Source organism: Carassius carassius, chromosome 11 (assembly GCF_963082965.1).
Source record: "Carassius carassius chromosome 11, fCarCar2.1, whole genome shotgun sequence".
Classification (NCBI taxonomy): Eukaryota; Metazoa; Chordata; class Actinopteri; order Cypriniformes; family Cyprinidae; genus Carassius; species Carassius carassius.
Genome location: NC_081765.1, coordinates 10,866,364 through 10,882,661, shown reverse-complemented (window position 1 = coordinate 10,882,661; position 16,298 = coordinate 10,866,364). Strand labels below are relative to the sequence as shown.

General features: G+C 37.6%; 1 protein-coding gene across 1 annotated transcript in view; it reads left to right on the top strand.

Moving 5' to 3' along the window:
- The window catches only part of LOC132152744 (cytoplasmic protein NCK2-like), a 61,900-nt gene extending 46,912 nt beyond the window's left edge, over positions 1-14,988 (top strand). The window contains exons 2-4 of the mRNA XM_059561603.1: positions 3,184-3,425; positions 11,741-12,531; positions 14,571-14,988. Coding sequence (XP_059417586.1) covers positions 3,200-3,425; positions 11,741-12,531; positions 14,571-14,765 — 1,212 coding nt within the window. The 5' untranslated portion in view covers positions 3,184-3,199 and the 3' untranslated portion in view covers positions 14,766-14,988. The remainder of the gene's footprint in view (positions 1-3,183; positions 3,426-11,740; positions 12,532-14,570) is intronic.
- Positions 14,989-16,298: the final 1,310 nt, after the last annotated feature.

Below are 16,298 nucleotides of genomic sequence, written 5' to 3'. Positions count from 1 at the left end.
CTGTTTAGTAAATGCCGCTATAGGCATTTCATGGGTTTCTTATTCGGGGCATATTAGGATTTTCAGCGTGAGAGCGCCCTCTAGCTTTCGGATGGAGATTTACTGCTGATCACAGAACCGTGCTTCACTGAAAGATATGCATGGAAATCACAGCTTCTGTCGAATCACGATTCCATTTCAATTAATCGTGCAGCCCTATATAGATGTTCATGTGATAAGATATGGTACTGCATGTGTATGAATATTGAACATGCGGTATATTTACTCATGCAGTATATACGTACACACATATATGGAAATATATATATCTTATGTATAACAATCATTTACAATATGAATGTTTCATATTTTAAAATACAGCTAGTTTACAATAGCATAAGCTCACTAGTTTATACTAAGCACTTAGTGAACTATCACTGTGCTGAAAAATTGCCATTTACTTTTTAAATATAGTAATATATAGCCTTAATGGTGTTTCCATTAATCATCATCCTAGCCACAGACTCTACTCTTCAGCACAATGGTAACCCCACAAACTTTACACTAGGACTGTGTATTGCCAAGAATCTGGCGATACAATACTTATACCAATATATAGCCTTGCTTACAGTATCGCAACATATCGTGATATTTCTTATTTTAGAAATTGGATATATTTTTAGAAAAGCTGTCATTAAGAACACACCACCATATGCAAACCTCAGCAATAAATAAATAAATAAAAATGATTTAACCAAAACACAATGGGATCTGCATTTGCAATAATCAGTCCCTGTAACATTCAACGTTATCGAACCACTTTTTGTGCAGTATGAGTAAAGGAGGTAAATATAAAGTGCTTGCAGGATCCTTTAGTTAAATGTATAAAACATCTAATATTTATTCAGTTTGTTTACAATTGTAATATACAATGTCATAACATTTTGATCTGAATAAATAATAATAATGCAATGAGGATGTTTATATCAGTTTTAGAGGTCAACCTTTATGGGTTTTTAATGGCCAAGACTGCTATCTACAGAACAGGTCGATATAATGTCATATTGTGATATAATGCACACATTAAATGTTTGGAATCAAATAAAACAAATTTGTCACATAAAAAATTTGTCAAGGGGAGCCAAATATCTTACCAATCTATATATAATCAAATATTGACCTAAGCGATATCTATCTCAGTTTATTAACATACTGATGTAATTTAAGCTTAAAATTTAGCACCCAAGGTGAGGTGTCGTGTAATTTATGTGCCACTAGTGCCAATAAATGAAATTGCAAAAATAATATTTTCAAACAAATTTACCCTGTCTGCTATTGGTCAACTCAATACAGCAAACATTTGTTGAGCCACTGTTGGTGTATCAAGCTGGAGTGTGTTTCCTAAAGCACTGTTAGTCAAACATGGTTGCAGTCTTCATCAGTAGCAACATAATTAGACCACAGTCCCAACAAATATTCTCAAACAGCATCTTAACCAGTAGTTAGAAGTAGTTTCTTGTTAGTATGACATGTACTGTAGACTTAAATATATCATGCTCTTCATTTATATTATTTTATAATATAAATAGTTTGCGCAGTGTGTTCACACAAAAACTACCAGGAAGAAAAAGCACACTTCAAATACCCAGAAAATAATGTGGAATGTTGGACACTTCATGCACTCAAGTATGACATCTTTCTTTATGTAACAGAAGGGCTGCCAAACTATGATGTTGGATGACTAAATAACTTATAGTTTATACTCTTGACGGTAGAGTACATAATGCAGGGGTTCTCAACTCTAGCTGTCAAAGTCCCAGTAGAGTTTAGCTCCAACCTCGATCAAACTCATCTGCCTGACTTTCTAGTAAACCTCAAGACGTTGAGTAGCTTGTTCAGGTGTGTTTGATTAGGGTTGAAGCTAAATATAGCAGGAAAGTAAACCTCGAGGGCCAATAGGCCAGAGTTGAGAGCCCCTGACATAAGTGCATAATGTAAAGTGCATCATTTGGAATGCAAACTAGAGCTTTCATTCCATATACTGTATGTATACAAATTTCATTGAATGAAAGAAAAACCTGGTTTGAATGGCTGATTCACAGTTAATGTGGTTTCAGGAAACAGTTTTGACTAGCTAGTTAATTTCTCCAATGATACATTGTACTATGTTAGATAAGCAGCAAGTTACATTATTGTACGAGGAACGCACATCTTCTCCATCAAACAGAACAGTGTTTTGATAGCACTATAGAGCTAAAGTGTTAACAATTTTCAGGGAAAAGAACCTGTAAATGGCTGACTATCACCATTAAGCTTTTAAATGAAATATTACTCAATACTCTTGACTCCTTCAGTCTGTCATGTGTTCTCCTGCTATCCTCTTGCTCCTCTTGGTAAATAGGTTGAGTGAAGGGAGTGAGAGCTCACCTGCTGATTAAGATGTGTTAAATAGAGCATATGTAATTGTGTCTGGCTCTTGTCTGAGTCATGCATTTGTCATAGAGTTTTGACTTAATGTCTTACTGCAGGAGAAGGTAAGGATAGTTCACCCAAAAATAAAAACTACCCCATGATTTACTCACCCTCAAGCCATCCTAGGTGTATATTAATTTCTTGTAATTGTCTTGTGTATTGTAATCAATAGAGCGATGTTCCGGCGAATGACGTAGGCGTAGCGTAAATTCCAGTGAAAATGCGCAAATCTCGTGAGAGCCAAGGGTTTTTTTTTTTTTTTTTTTTTTTTTTTTTTTTTTTTAAACAAAGGAAACCAGTCTCCTCTTGGCTTACAGTATATCGAAATCCTCCGATATTTTTCTTTACAAATCCTCGATTTGTACATCCTATTCGTGACCAGTGTTTTGTTTTGCTCTCTCCTCTGCTCTTCATCGTTCATAACTTCTCACCGGAGCTTATGCTATGCCTACGTCCTACATCATATGCTAGAACAGCGTTCTTTTGTAAATGCAAATATGACACATACGTCTCGAGATTAAGGTTTATAAAGTTTTTAATATGGATATTTAAATATTTGAGTTTTCAGTCTTATCTGTACATTTTCCTTGTACTTAATTGATGCTATAGTTGGTCAGTTTGTCATTCATGAAACTATTTAGGTTGTCAAAGGTTTTTTTTTAGCTCTAAAGTTAACAAGTTAGCTCTTCTACAATCTTTTATATCAATTTTTTTCTGACTCTGTTTTGGCAGTGGGACTCGATGAAAGATGACAGAGGAGGTGATTGTTATAGCCAAGTGGGACTACACAGCTCAGCAAGACCAGGAACTGGACATCCGGAAGAACGAGCGCTTGTGGTTGCTGGATGATTCCAAGACCTGGTGGAGAGTCCGCAACGCATCCAACCGCACCGGCTACGTCCCCTCGAATTATGTGGAGCGCAAAAACAGTCTGAAGAAAACCTCTCTAGTGAAGAACCTGAAAGACACTCTTGGTAAGAAGTCTCCCAGCTCAATGAAACATTTCACCAATCCACAGTCCTGCCAAACTAGTAAAGTCCTTTTAACGCAAGTCGGTTCATGCAGCCATCTTGGCAACACCGTCAGGAAGTAGAACATCTACTGGGGAGAAAAATTAAATCTCCAGAACTTCCATAACATGCTGTATCATCAACGACAGGCATTTTCATGGCCTTAACATTTGCAAAGTTGACAAGTTAAAGGTTATAATTAAGATTGGCTGGATCATTAGGTAAATGGTGTTGTTTTGATCTAAATGTCATAGAAAAGAGCTTGCATAGGTCTAGACCTCATACTCCTTCAGTAGATGATGTGTATGAAACGCCCTCGCAGTTGCCATGCCCCACTTCCCCCATACGCCTCCGGAGCTTCATGCCTTTAATGCTCAATCTGTCATCTCAAGGCACTAAGGAAGACTCCTGGGACTGTCGTTTTTTGCAGCAAGTTGTGTATAAGCCAACAACACAAAATGAACACTGGGATTTAAGAAGCAGCTGAACCAGTGGAGCTCCTTTGATTGCATGTGTTATGATTTTTACAAATATGAATTTATTTTTGAGATACTTTGATCTAAAATCACCTTGAGGGGCCCTCCTTCATTCATTCCAATGACAAAATATCTAGCACAACACCAAAAGCAAGTGCTAGTTTTTGATGAGTTTGACATTGCTTTGTTAGGAAAGGATCCCTGGGAATTATTTTATCTGAAAAGGTCACTGTTTAAAAATGTATCTCATGTTTATAAGACTGGTGTGGTCCTAGGGGCTGACTCTGAAAGTCAGGTGCCCCCTGCTGTCCAATAGCAAATCCCCCAATATCCGCATACACATGCTCAGTTATCTGGAACACTATACAGTTTAGACCTCAAAATAAACATTGATACGCTTTACCTTTTTTTTTTTTTTAAATATCTAGAGATGCTTTTTATATTTTATGTGGTCTCTTGCCAAACAGTTATTTAAAATTTATCCTGTTATGTGCAGAATCGTATTTGCCACAACTGGCAAGTATTTTCCACAAGTGCAAGTTATCCGTCAGTTCTCCCATGGGCCGTCTCAAGAGCTACATATGGGTGAAACACTACAGGTGTGAGGATTAATGGATTTCTAGCTCCAGCGCTTCACAATTTGTTGCCCTTCTCATGAAATGTCTGAGTTCTAGGCCAGGGCATTTCCATTTCCATGTGCTGCAGATGGAGAACAATAACTGATGGGTACTGGTTGACAACATAACTTGTAACATTTTGAAAGGAGAATATGGAAAACTTCCATATTTCATTGGAATCTCATATCTAAAATTCCATCCACACTCTGACCTATGTATATTTGTATACTCTTAAATCAGTACAAATCACTAGTAGGCCTACATGAAAGCATGCTTATCCCTGTCTATTCTTTTCTTCATCCCATATGTGGTTACCATGAGTTAATGAGCTCTGAATAACATTGTTATTTTGTTAATGAGCTCTGAACAACAGGAAGCAGTGGATCGATAATGCCTCCTTGGCTGTTGAGGGTAGAGACAGTGAGAAGTTTAAAAGCTATTGAAGCGGTTAAATGCAATGCATTTATCCCCATGCAGGTCACTGAGACAACCTTTGAAACTGAAGTAGGCCATCATTCAGCTTCCATGAAAATGGTGTTACTTTTAACTTATTTGCTTCCTTTCCATTGTGTTCTATTGTGTGTGAGTGAATGTGTGTGAATTCCAGGTAGGTTAACTGTAGAATTGTTAAAGCAGGTTAGACAAGTGTTGAAATGAAACTCCTCATTCAGATTTAATCTGTCCATTCACAGCGACGCCTTTGGCTTTGGGATAATGAAGTAGTATTGTATTCATGTAATGAAGTTAACTTTTATTTTATTTGTGAAATTATGGTTACATCAGTATTCCCAAATAATCTGTGGAACAAAGAAAACAGGAGACCATTTACTTTTGTACCAAGAGGAAGGTCATGAATATGCGCCAGTGACCTTCCAAGTTAATTCTGCATTGGGAATGAATTCCCATTGAGAGGCCACAGGGGACCTCTGATTGGTGGTTGTCACGGATACCTGCACTCAAACCCTCCCTCCATCCTGTTGAGCTCAAAAGCTGTCACTCTTTGAAGATCAGAGGATCTCGCTAAAGATCTGTCAGCGTACTCTCCCCCCCCCCCCACACACACACATACACACACACTTCTTCTTGGCACCTCTGAGTTGCAGTACACATGCACAGTTGCATCTCACACAAGTTGTGCTGTGAATTGGCATTTCCTAATAAACCATTCCATCAGGAGAACAAAGATAAAGTGCAAAGAATGTGTCTCTGTGGTGTTAATAGCTGTTTATTTGAGACACCCTTCGCTGCAGACTGTAGCGCGGTGACGTCACGTACGTACGTCACGTATGTATGTGTTTACCGCGCATGCGCTTGTAATTTGCATTGCGTGATGACGTTAGTTGTTTTCGGATCGTGCGTGCATTAAAACGATGCGCATACTTAAAAGAAAACTAATAAAATGTTAAAGTATTAAAGAACATTAAGGTGTAAAAAGACGGGAAAAACATCCATGTTTAACCATGTTTCATCTGAGGTAAAATTATACGGAATTAAATTAATTATTCTGTAATATCTGTGTACGTAGTATGTTACAATATATTAACATTCTGTTGCACCTTACTTCACTGTGTATATTGTAATATTACACTTTAATGGCACCTTATATTTCTTATTGAGCTAGTCAAAATTACAACAGATAAAGTACAGTCGTCGGCTCTAATAGTGCAGATGGTAAAACGTGTGTTGTTCACAATTTGATGCAATCGATCCGGTCCGAATCTGCCTTTTTTTCCCTACCTTTTCAAATTTCAAATCACATCAGAAAACCATTTATTTTAAATAAAAACGAAGGAAATAATCAAACAGTTTTGAGGGAGGGCTTTATTGTCCTAATATGCTGGCATCCATTTAATAATTTGAATTAAAATTATAATTTACACTCATTATTACATACTCTTTTATAATGTACTACAATACTGAGGTGCAAATAATTGTAATATAAAGTAATATAAATAGCCTGCTATATTAACATAGTATAAATAGAATCTATAGTATAAGTGTAAATAGCCACTGCCTTTTCTTGTTTTAATCTTTCTTTTGCTTTGGTTCTTGTTTATCTATTTTTTAACTATAAATTTGGACATTTTTCTTTTGCTTTGGCAATTCTGCATGTGAAACATTTAAGCCAATAAAGTAGTTTTAAGTTCAGTTGACTACATACAGTATATTTTCAGTGTCTGCATCCCATTTTATGCAAGGTGCCTCCAAAAAAACCAAACTGATGACAGTGATCTTTTTTTATTTATTTCAAAGAACAAAACAGAAAATATAATTGTATATACAAATATAGATTAAGACTATAGACATGACACAAGAAAAAAAAATCTGAAATTCACCTCCATCACTGATAAAACAATAAGTCAAGCAGTAGCCTTCAAATTCTTTGAATGGATAAAACCCACACAGGACTCTCCTCCTGCGACTCCTCACACAGCGAGGTGGACAGTCTTTAAATATCTCACTACACCGGAGGCACTGGGTCAGAGAACATGACGCCCGGACACTCAGGTTGTATTGTTCAGACAATGCACTTCAGTTCACGACACCTAATTTACATAAAAGATCAAACAATACTAAAGCAATATTAAATCATTTTGAAGAAAGGCAGAAGAGGCATACAAGGAAAATATTTTAAATGTATTTTTAAATATATTATAGCATGGTGTTAGAAAAAGTGTTATTTGCTTTGTCTGTAAACTACCTAAGAGATTTAATTTATAACCAGTATTAACATCAACTAAATTAATAAATTTTCTCAAGTCAAAATCTAGGTTGGCTTGGCTTGAGAAAGCATGGCCTGAAAGTTTGAAGTTTTTTTCAATTTGAAAATGTTACAGTTGAGGGCTATACAGTCTGCCAGAGAAAGAAAAACAGATAATTACAGTACTCTAACCACATGAAGTGGGCTCTCTTCTCTGAATTTCTTCTCACTGACAATGTCCCCAAAAAGTCATATTAAGACATATGAAGGTCAATTTAAGAGGTAAAACTTTACAATAAGGTGTCATTGGTAATCACTAGTTAATGTACAAACATGAACTAACAATGAACAATACATGTGTTACAGTATCTATTAATCTTTGATAATGTTAATGAAAAAGATTACAAATATATATTTTTTTGCAATGCATGCAACCATCAACCCTTACGAAAGGAAAATATATTTACCAATATATTTCTTAAAATATATTGTGATATATTGTAATACATTATTTTACCTTTTTATTTTCTAATATATATTTGAATACATTGAATAATACATTGATGATACATTTATCATATAATATATTGCAAAATATACAAATGGTTGCCGCTTTCAATATATTGCAATATATTGGAAAAAATAAATATTAAATCCCATATATAAGAATATATGCCTAATATATTACATGATATTTTCCAATATACTGCAATATATTTTTGTTTCATAAGGGAATGGCATTACTAACATTAAAGTCTTTCTGCTCTATTTTAAGACATCTTTAATGGTTCATTTTAGGCGAAATAAGACTTTGAAAGACCAGCATTCGAATACTATATCATAAAACATGTCATAAGTGTTTGAAATCGCACACATGTGCAATGACACTCTCTATGATTATGACCAAAGCATTCTTACAATTAAAAGCAATTTAAATGCAAATTTTTAAGAAAACAAAAGTAATATCTCATATCCACCATACCTTACAAACATCCGGAAGTGAATGAACCTGGATATGCGCATTAATGACAGTCAGTACGGCGCGTATGGCGCACAATCGTATTTACTGTAAATACATATACGTTACCACGCATACGTACATACGTGACGTCGCCGCGCTACAGTCTGCAGAGAGGAGTACTTGGTTTATTTGGGTATCCCGACCAGACCAACATAGCGGAATTAGCTTGACTGAGAAGGTTTGTCCTTTATTGATGGCAGTTACTCAGCTGATGTACATTGGCTACTTTTGAATGGCTGTCAGTGGAAAAAGATGCTTTTGAAAAACATATAAAACCTATAATGGTGAAGGTACAATATCAAACTTTGACCCCTTGGGTTCAACAATAACATACATTTCTGGCAGGACTATCTGTTTGTTCAACCAGTGGCAGATATTTTGAAACATAACTTTACTTGATAAAGTGTCTCCCATTATTGACTTTTGCTTTGTCTGCTGTGGAGTTTACAAAAGGATGCGTCAAGGGAGCCCCAAACAGGCTCAAGACTAGCTTTATGAATCATAAAATGACAAATGGGACACCATGTGGTCTCATGGATTTCAAATAGTAAAGTTTGGCATTTGAGCAGCCAACTGTGTTTACGTTAAAACCACATTAAGACGGCATTTTGAAGAAATGCATTTGATCGTTTTCACATGCATTATCTTGCACATCTTGAACATTCAGTGTGCACACACATACATGTGATTATTAAAGAGCAAAACATTTTTCCTAACTTTTATACTGACTATTAACGTTTAGCACTGCTTCTGACATAAATCTTAAATCTTAAAATTTTTATATTCCTATATTTATTTTAGCTTGTTCCTCTGACTGTTACTGTTGGGGGTTCTGTCAGCTTCTAAAATATCAGCACTTCAATATGTGGACCTTGAGGTATATGATATGACAGTCTCCCTGTCTGAAAACATTCTGATTGTGCAACATTGTATTACACTAATAGAGGCAGAGGCAATAAATGGCAAATGGAGCCTGAAGCTTTACTGTGGGTTAAGTTCCAAGCTAATTATGTAGATGGAGAGTTAATTGAATGAAGCAATTTTTGGGTATTATTGTGATATATTATGGAGCTTAATGGACAGCATAATGGTAGGGGAGCACCATTATTGCAGCTTTGATGGTTAGATGACTTTACCTGTTAACAAGTCAGTTTTATATTAGACATGGGTAAACTGTAAGTGTAAAGGTTTAGGAGAAAGGGGTGATTGCTTTACGGAAATGTGAGTTAATGGAAGGTTAGATCCCCAGCTTTTAAATGAAGGAAGGAAAAGAAGAATGAGAGCTTTTGGGTAAGCAGTTGTGCGAGTCCCTTTGTGCATTTGTGTATGAATATATGCAGACAGACAGCAAGACACTGTGTAGAGCACTGATGCTAATACTTTGCTAACATGTATATCATCATCTAAATTCACTTACATTCACTTAAAGCTTAATTTATGTTAATAACTTTATATCAAGATTGATTATTGGAGTCATTTACGAAGCCCAGCCCTACCTTCCAGACTGCAAAGGGTCGATATCTTAATTTGAAGTCGGGAATGCTTTCAGGTTAATTCTCACCTCAGAAAGCCTTTGGTAGAGGTATTTCCAGGTTAATGTGCAATGCGGTGTGAGACTGACAATCCCTAAGGGAAGTACCTGTTAAGTGTACTTCAGTAGTCAAGGTCCCAGGAGTTGAGGACTGATGGAAAAACGTTTTCTTTTTTTGTCTTCACGCGTATTTGTTCATCATGGATGCATGTGAGAAAGTTTTGCCATTTCATATAGATTTGTCACAGTCATCAAATGTTCTCTTGTATTCCCACGGCTCTGTTAATCTGTGTGTCATTACTTGCCAGATTGACTACTCTTTCTCCTGTCAGCTAACGTCAGATTTGAGTTTCTTTTGAGCGCCTTCTCGTCCTCCTCTTGCACCTTTTCCAGTGATCAGTATGAGGCAGCTCCAGGATACTGTTTCTGTTGCCTGGTAGGCTCATTGTGCCTGAGTTGCTCATAGACAGCTGGGGTCTGGAGTCTGCAAGGAGTTACCAGGCCTCATCTCAATGTCTACACCTCACTACACTTTCTGTGTACTCTGTTCATAATGACTGCACACCAAGCGTGCATATGCACACATAAAGCTTCTGACGTGGCCACATGGGATCAGTACAGGAAGCAGAAACATTGGCAGTGGCAAATCTCCTCTGTTACCTGGGAACAAGTGAGAGGGCTTATTTTTGGCTGCCTGTCAAGACACCGAGATGCAGACCAGGGACCTACTTTGGATACTGCAGCGTACCTGTCTGTTTCACTGGCATTTAGAGAATGAATGAAATGCTGATAACTGTCAAAAATCAGCTCATTTTAAATACTCAACAAGATTATGAAATCATATGATTTGTCTCTGTTTTTTTCATCAATACATGCGGAAGACATGTTCACATTGAATAAGCCAGTTATGGACAATGACATATGTGTACTGATCTGGTTTACCTAAAACCATTTTTGACTTGTTTCCTGGTTTTTGTTTTTTAAACTCATAATTAATTTTTCTACTTGTGGTGAAAGTATGTCTGTGTATTTATGAGACACAAGTTTCTGCACTCAAACTATTGTCTGTTTCTTTGGTTATTTGTTCTTTTGTTAGATAATCAGATCAGAGTTATCCCATCTCTCTATAAGGCTGAATTTGAAAGTCTTCCATCCTTAACCTTTCTTTTCTTTCACAGTTCCCAGTGCACCCCTAGAACTCAAGTGTTTACTTTCTTGGCCTCTAACACAGTCTGCTCTGTCAGATCACTAGCCTTGAGTAGATCAGCTTCTATCTGCCCAGAAGTGGTGGAAATTTTCTATAGTAGGAGTCGAGAAAATGCAATGGTTTAAGACATCAGGGAACACAAGGGAATTTAAAGCAGAAGTCTATGATCACCAGATTTGTCCTCTTTGGCATTTGGAATTAAACCAAAAAAAAAAAAAAGCCTTCACAAAGGGTCATTCTGGTCACACTGTATGTTTGTTGCTTCATGTGTAATCAGTGAGTACATTTCAATGGAATGGCATGCCATCTGTTTCTTGTCTGTGTATTATTTTGTGGTACCCAATCTTTTTCTCTACTCGCATTCATTTAAGACTGCAAAGTCACAAGTCTGTGAAAACTAATGTGTTGTGCTATGGCACTATGGATTCAGTACTGAAAATGTATTCATAATGTCTTTTCTGATTTGGTGTTAATATTTTAGTTATTTTTATGCCTTGCAATGGCAGAAGAATGTAGATGTTCAAGAAAAGGATGATTTATGACATTTATGAACAATTTCATAAATGTCAATGTCAGCTATAAGCATTGGTAAAAGCTCTTGCTTGGAAATGTCAGACTAATTGATTCAATGATTAATTGGTGTAATGGTCTTTCACGACTCTGTTTTGACAGCTTTCTTCCAGATTTCTGCTTCCTTAATGTTTTGCATCTCTCTATTCCTCTTAGGCCTGGGAAAAACGAAAAGGAAGACTAGTGCTCGTGATCCATCTCCCACACCCAGCACAGAGGCAGAGTACCCATCCAATGGCAGCACAGGAGGAGGTGGAGTGGGCGGGGCCGAGCGGATCTATGACCTGAACATTCCCGCACTGGTGAAGTTTTCTTACGCAGCTGAGCGTGAAGATGAACTCAACCTCATTAAAGGGGAGAGGGTGGTCGTCATGGAGAAGTGCAGCGACGGCTGGTGGAGGGGTAGCCATGCCGGTCATGTCGGTTGGTTCCCATCCAATTACGTCCAAGAGGAGGTGGGATACGCAGACCATGATGGGGTCTTTGGGGACTCTTTGGGGGGCTTCCGGTCCTTAAGGGTGGGGCAAGGGGCGGCAATGGCCAATGGCCGGCCGGGAGGCTCCGGGAGCTCCGTTCTGCATGTGGTCCAGACTCTGTACCCCTTCAGCTCTGTCACAGAGGAGGAACTGAACTTTGAGAAGGGTGAGACGATGGAAGTTTTGGAAAAGCCAGAGAATGACCCAGAGTGGTGGAGGTGTAAAAACAGTCGAGGCGTGGTAGGTCTTGTGCCCAAGAACTATGTTGTAGTGCTCAGTGATGGGCCAGTTGCGAAGGGCTTGGGGTCAAGTCATGGCTCTCCTCACATCAGTCACACAGTTCCCTCACGTACAGGCAAATTTGCTGGAAAGGATTGGTACTACGGTAACGTGACACGGCACCAAGCTGAGTGTGCACTTAGTGAAAGAGGAGAGGTAGGGGACTTTCTGATACGGGACAGTGAATCATCGGTAAGTTGAACCGACTTCCCTCACATTATAAATGCATCATTCATTCACATCTGCATGCCAAGCTTATTTATTGAGTTATGTAATGTACTGTATCGTAAACCAGAGTTGGACGAAACTGCACTAGCCAACTGAACTGCACAGTGTGAACCAATTATTTGTGCAACCCACTGAATAGTGGATCAGTTTACTTGCACAGCCTACTGAGTCTACTGTGTGACAGAGACCAATTTGGACAGTGTTGAATAAAACTTGCTAAACTTATTTGAATTGCAATGAGAATGTGACTTCCCATAGTCCTGTTTAGAGGTGGGCAGTATAACCAAAACCTTACTTGGGTAATATTTTATCACTAGGCCTGTCGCGATAGTCGATAAATCAATCGCACGATTAAAAAATGAGCTCGATACATTTTTCGGCCGCAATAATTTATTTATTAATTTTTTTCAAATTTTATTAAAAAAAATGTAATGTCATGATATGGGGTTAGTCTGGAGCGCAGCCTGTGGACAGCCAGCGGTAGAAAACACCATCTCCGATGGCACAGATGTCCCGGGAAAAAAGAGATAACGTCTCACGAGAGTGACCAGCTTTGGGAAGCGCCTTTCATTTGCTTTTGGATGTTTGTGTCGCAAGTGATACAGCATTGTACTTGCACTACTGCTTTATTTTAATACCGCGTAGCATATTTTGCAAGTAACTTCGTTGCCCTTTCTCTCGAAATGGGCCTACTTTTTGCTCGCTTCATTTGGCTTACTCAGCTAATTATGTCTGTTGGCGTGGAGTTCGTGTGTCAACGCGCCCGGTGAGTTCACACACACACACACACACACACACACACACACACACCGCAGGCGCACGTCGTTTTCTCCTTCTTTCCAAAGCGCTCAGGCAGCTGCGTTCCTTACTGGCATATAAACATAATATAACATACAAAATTAATTAATTTTAAGCCACACAAAGTCAATATGTTGATATTTCTTGCTCTGAATCTGCCATAAAATAAAATAAGTTTATTGATCTTTGAAAAGGTGTACCTGCATTATTATGCTATTATCATTATATTAGTTGAAACTGGTCTTAGAACGACAATATTATCGTTTATCGCTATAATTTCTTGGACAATTTATCGTCCAGCAAAATTTGTTATCGTGACAGGCCTATTTATCACATATTACATGTATATGGTAATGGTAATGCAATATATGTTTGGTACTTATTACTAATGGAAATTAATTCCAAAAATATTTAATATTGCATGCACATTTTAATAATGTGCTCAAATACTTTATAAATGAAAGGTACTGAACTTCATTATATTATTTTCTTTGAAACATTTTGTGGAGTCTTTAACTGGATTTTGAAAAGGTGTGAAAAGATAAGTTAATTCGTTACTAATAAATATGTTCTAAGTTGGTACATATTGCTCGGTAACCATAAATCTACGCAAGATGTGTGTGGCATATAGCAATATGAAAATTAAGTAATTTCAATTATAATTAACCAGGCGGTAGAGTAAACTGTGCCTTTCTGCAACAATATTTGGCATGTTTTTCTGAATAGTGTGGGATTTTTGAAATCATGCAGTGGTATATGGTAAAGCAGAACTCCACCGGTTGACATTTCTGCTGTCTTGTGATATAATATCGCCCACCCCTGGGGCTGTGTGTTTCTGCTTTGTGCTTGTAGTCTTCGTCACATGTTCTTCCAAATGTGTTTTTGTTGTTGTTCATTTGTAATATGGCTATAAGGCCCCTATGAATGATCATAGCAAGAAATCAATCTTACAAGGATCGAGAATCGATAGATTAGAAGGCTAAAACCTTGAAAGTGAAATATTTTTTCTTTCATTTAATAAGGAAATCTTGGATCAAATTTTACTGCCCAAAAAAGGCGATGTCCTCTCAGTTGTTGGGTGACTTGGTGTCAGGCCTTATTTTATTCAAATCAATGCTGCCATCTGGTGTTTAGACATGGAAAAGCAGTAGCAACAACGTCCCATCAATTTATCTCTCCATGTCTCTTGTCTTTGTTTTTTTCAGCCCAGTGATTTCTCCATTTCTCTGAAGGCTGTTGGGAAGAACAAACACTTCAAGGTGCAGCTGCAGGACGGAGTGTACGGCATCGGTCAGCGGCGTTTTAGCAGTATGGATGAGCTTGTAGAGCACTACAAGAAAGCGCCCATCTTCACCAGTGAGCAAGGAGACAAACTCTATCTTGTCAAGCCCCTTGCCTGAATTTGGCACTTTTTCATCAGACATTACATCTCCCTCTGTGCACCTCAGTTCCCTTCTTTTTCTGCACACTACTCTGGCTTTACTAAATTCTTGAATGAGGGGAAAAGCTCCTTTCAGAAGCAACTTCAAGGACTATTTGACATTTCAGAGCCCAATATCGCCTCCACTCCTGTAGGGAGCAATAGCAATTTGTCATTCTTTTAGACAGAGATGACCGTCCCTGATATAAAGTGTCAGCTAAATGAATACATGTTATACGTTCCCGCTTTTTTTTTTTTTTTATGATTTAACAGTTTTGGATGTTTTGGTAAAGGAAAAACAGAATGGCATTTGACGGAGCAACATCTGTACAACTCTCTCCCAGCCTTTGGGAAGCTGTTCTCCTGCTCTTCCTGTTGCTGGTTAATCCACAACCTCAACCCATGTTATATTGGTTTACATTTCTCTGCCCAAAAGAGCATTACAGTATGATACTTTAATAACCTTGATACTTCAGAGCAAGGAGTGTGATTTGGTTCCCAACAGATGATACTGTATGTCTTCATTCGTAGAGTTCATCTGATGGCCATGTAACTTCTTTACGTATGTTCACACTGCAGCTGCCTATCGCGTTACACTGACTGAATCTGAATCCAAACTAACTGCTGAGATGACAGTCAGGTTTCACCCTGAAGTAAAGCGGTGCTGTCCCATCCTCTGCGCCTTTAAAAACACAGTTTTTCCATCTGCAGTCCCATCCTGCATACATGAAGGCAGAGTTTGGACTTCTCTCCTCCTGCAGTGGAAACGTGCATAGCTTTCCAGGAAATTCGCTTGAATCTAAATCACTACAGGGTTTCTTCAGAATCAGGGTACTTCATTAAGGGATATAAATGCTGCAGTTATGACGAGTTAAAAGAGGTGGGGATAAAGAAAGAGATTGTAGCCTCTTAGAAAGTAGTTTCTGTAGAACAGGAGAGAGTTTGAATGTGTGTCCTTTCAACCAAATGTGCCACCCACTTCCAGTTCTGCTACTATTGATGTCTTACTGCACCTCACCAACAGTCTTCTCTGCTCTCAGTAACACACAGTTGATTGTGAACACTAATTCAAGAGTAATAAACAAGAATATGATTTTATTTCTTTACTTTTGTCAATTACTCGAAGTCTGTTTACCAATAAGTGTGTTGGTCAAGTTTTTATTTTGTTGTTTTTTTATTTTTTTAATGTTTTTTCTATTTGTCTGAATGTTATTGAGCAATGCTATTTAATTCCTCTTTCCACTGTATGTACATATACATATATATTACAAAAAGATATGGTGCATATATGAATCGTTTAGATCCTGCATTATGGTACTGTTTTGAGGACAGTGTGGTGAGAATTGAAATACTTTTGTTCAATAAAAGTTTTGGTAAATAACTTAAAAGGAACTTCTGTGCTTTCTTTTCTCATTGTCCATCTAAACAGCAGTATGCTGTTGTAAATTGAATAAATGTATCGGTTCATCACAATACCTGCTGATTGATATTTTGAAACGAGTCATATTTTTTT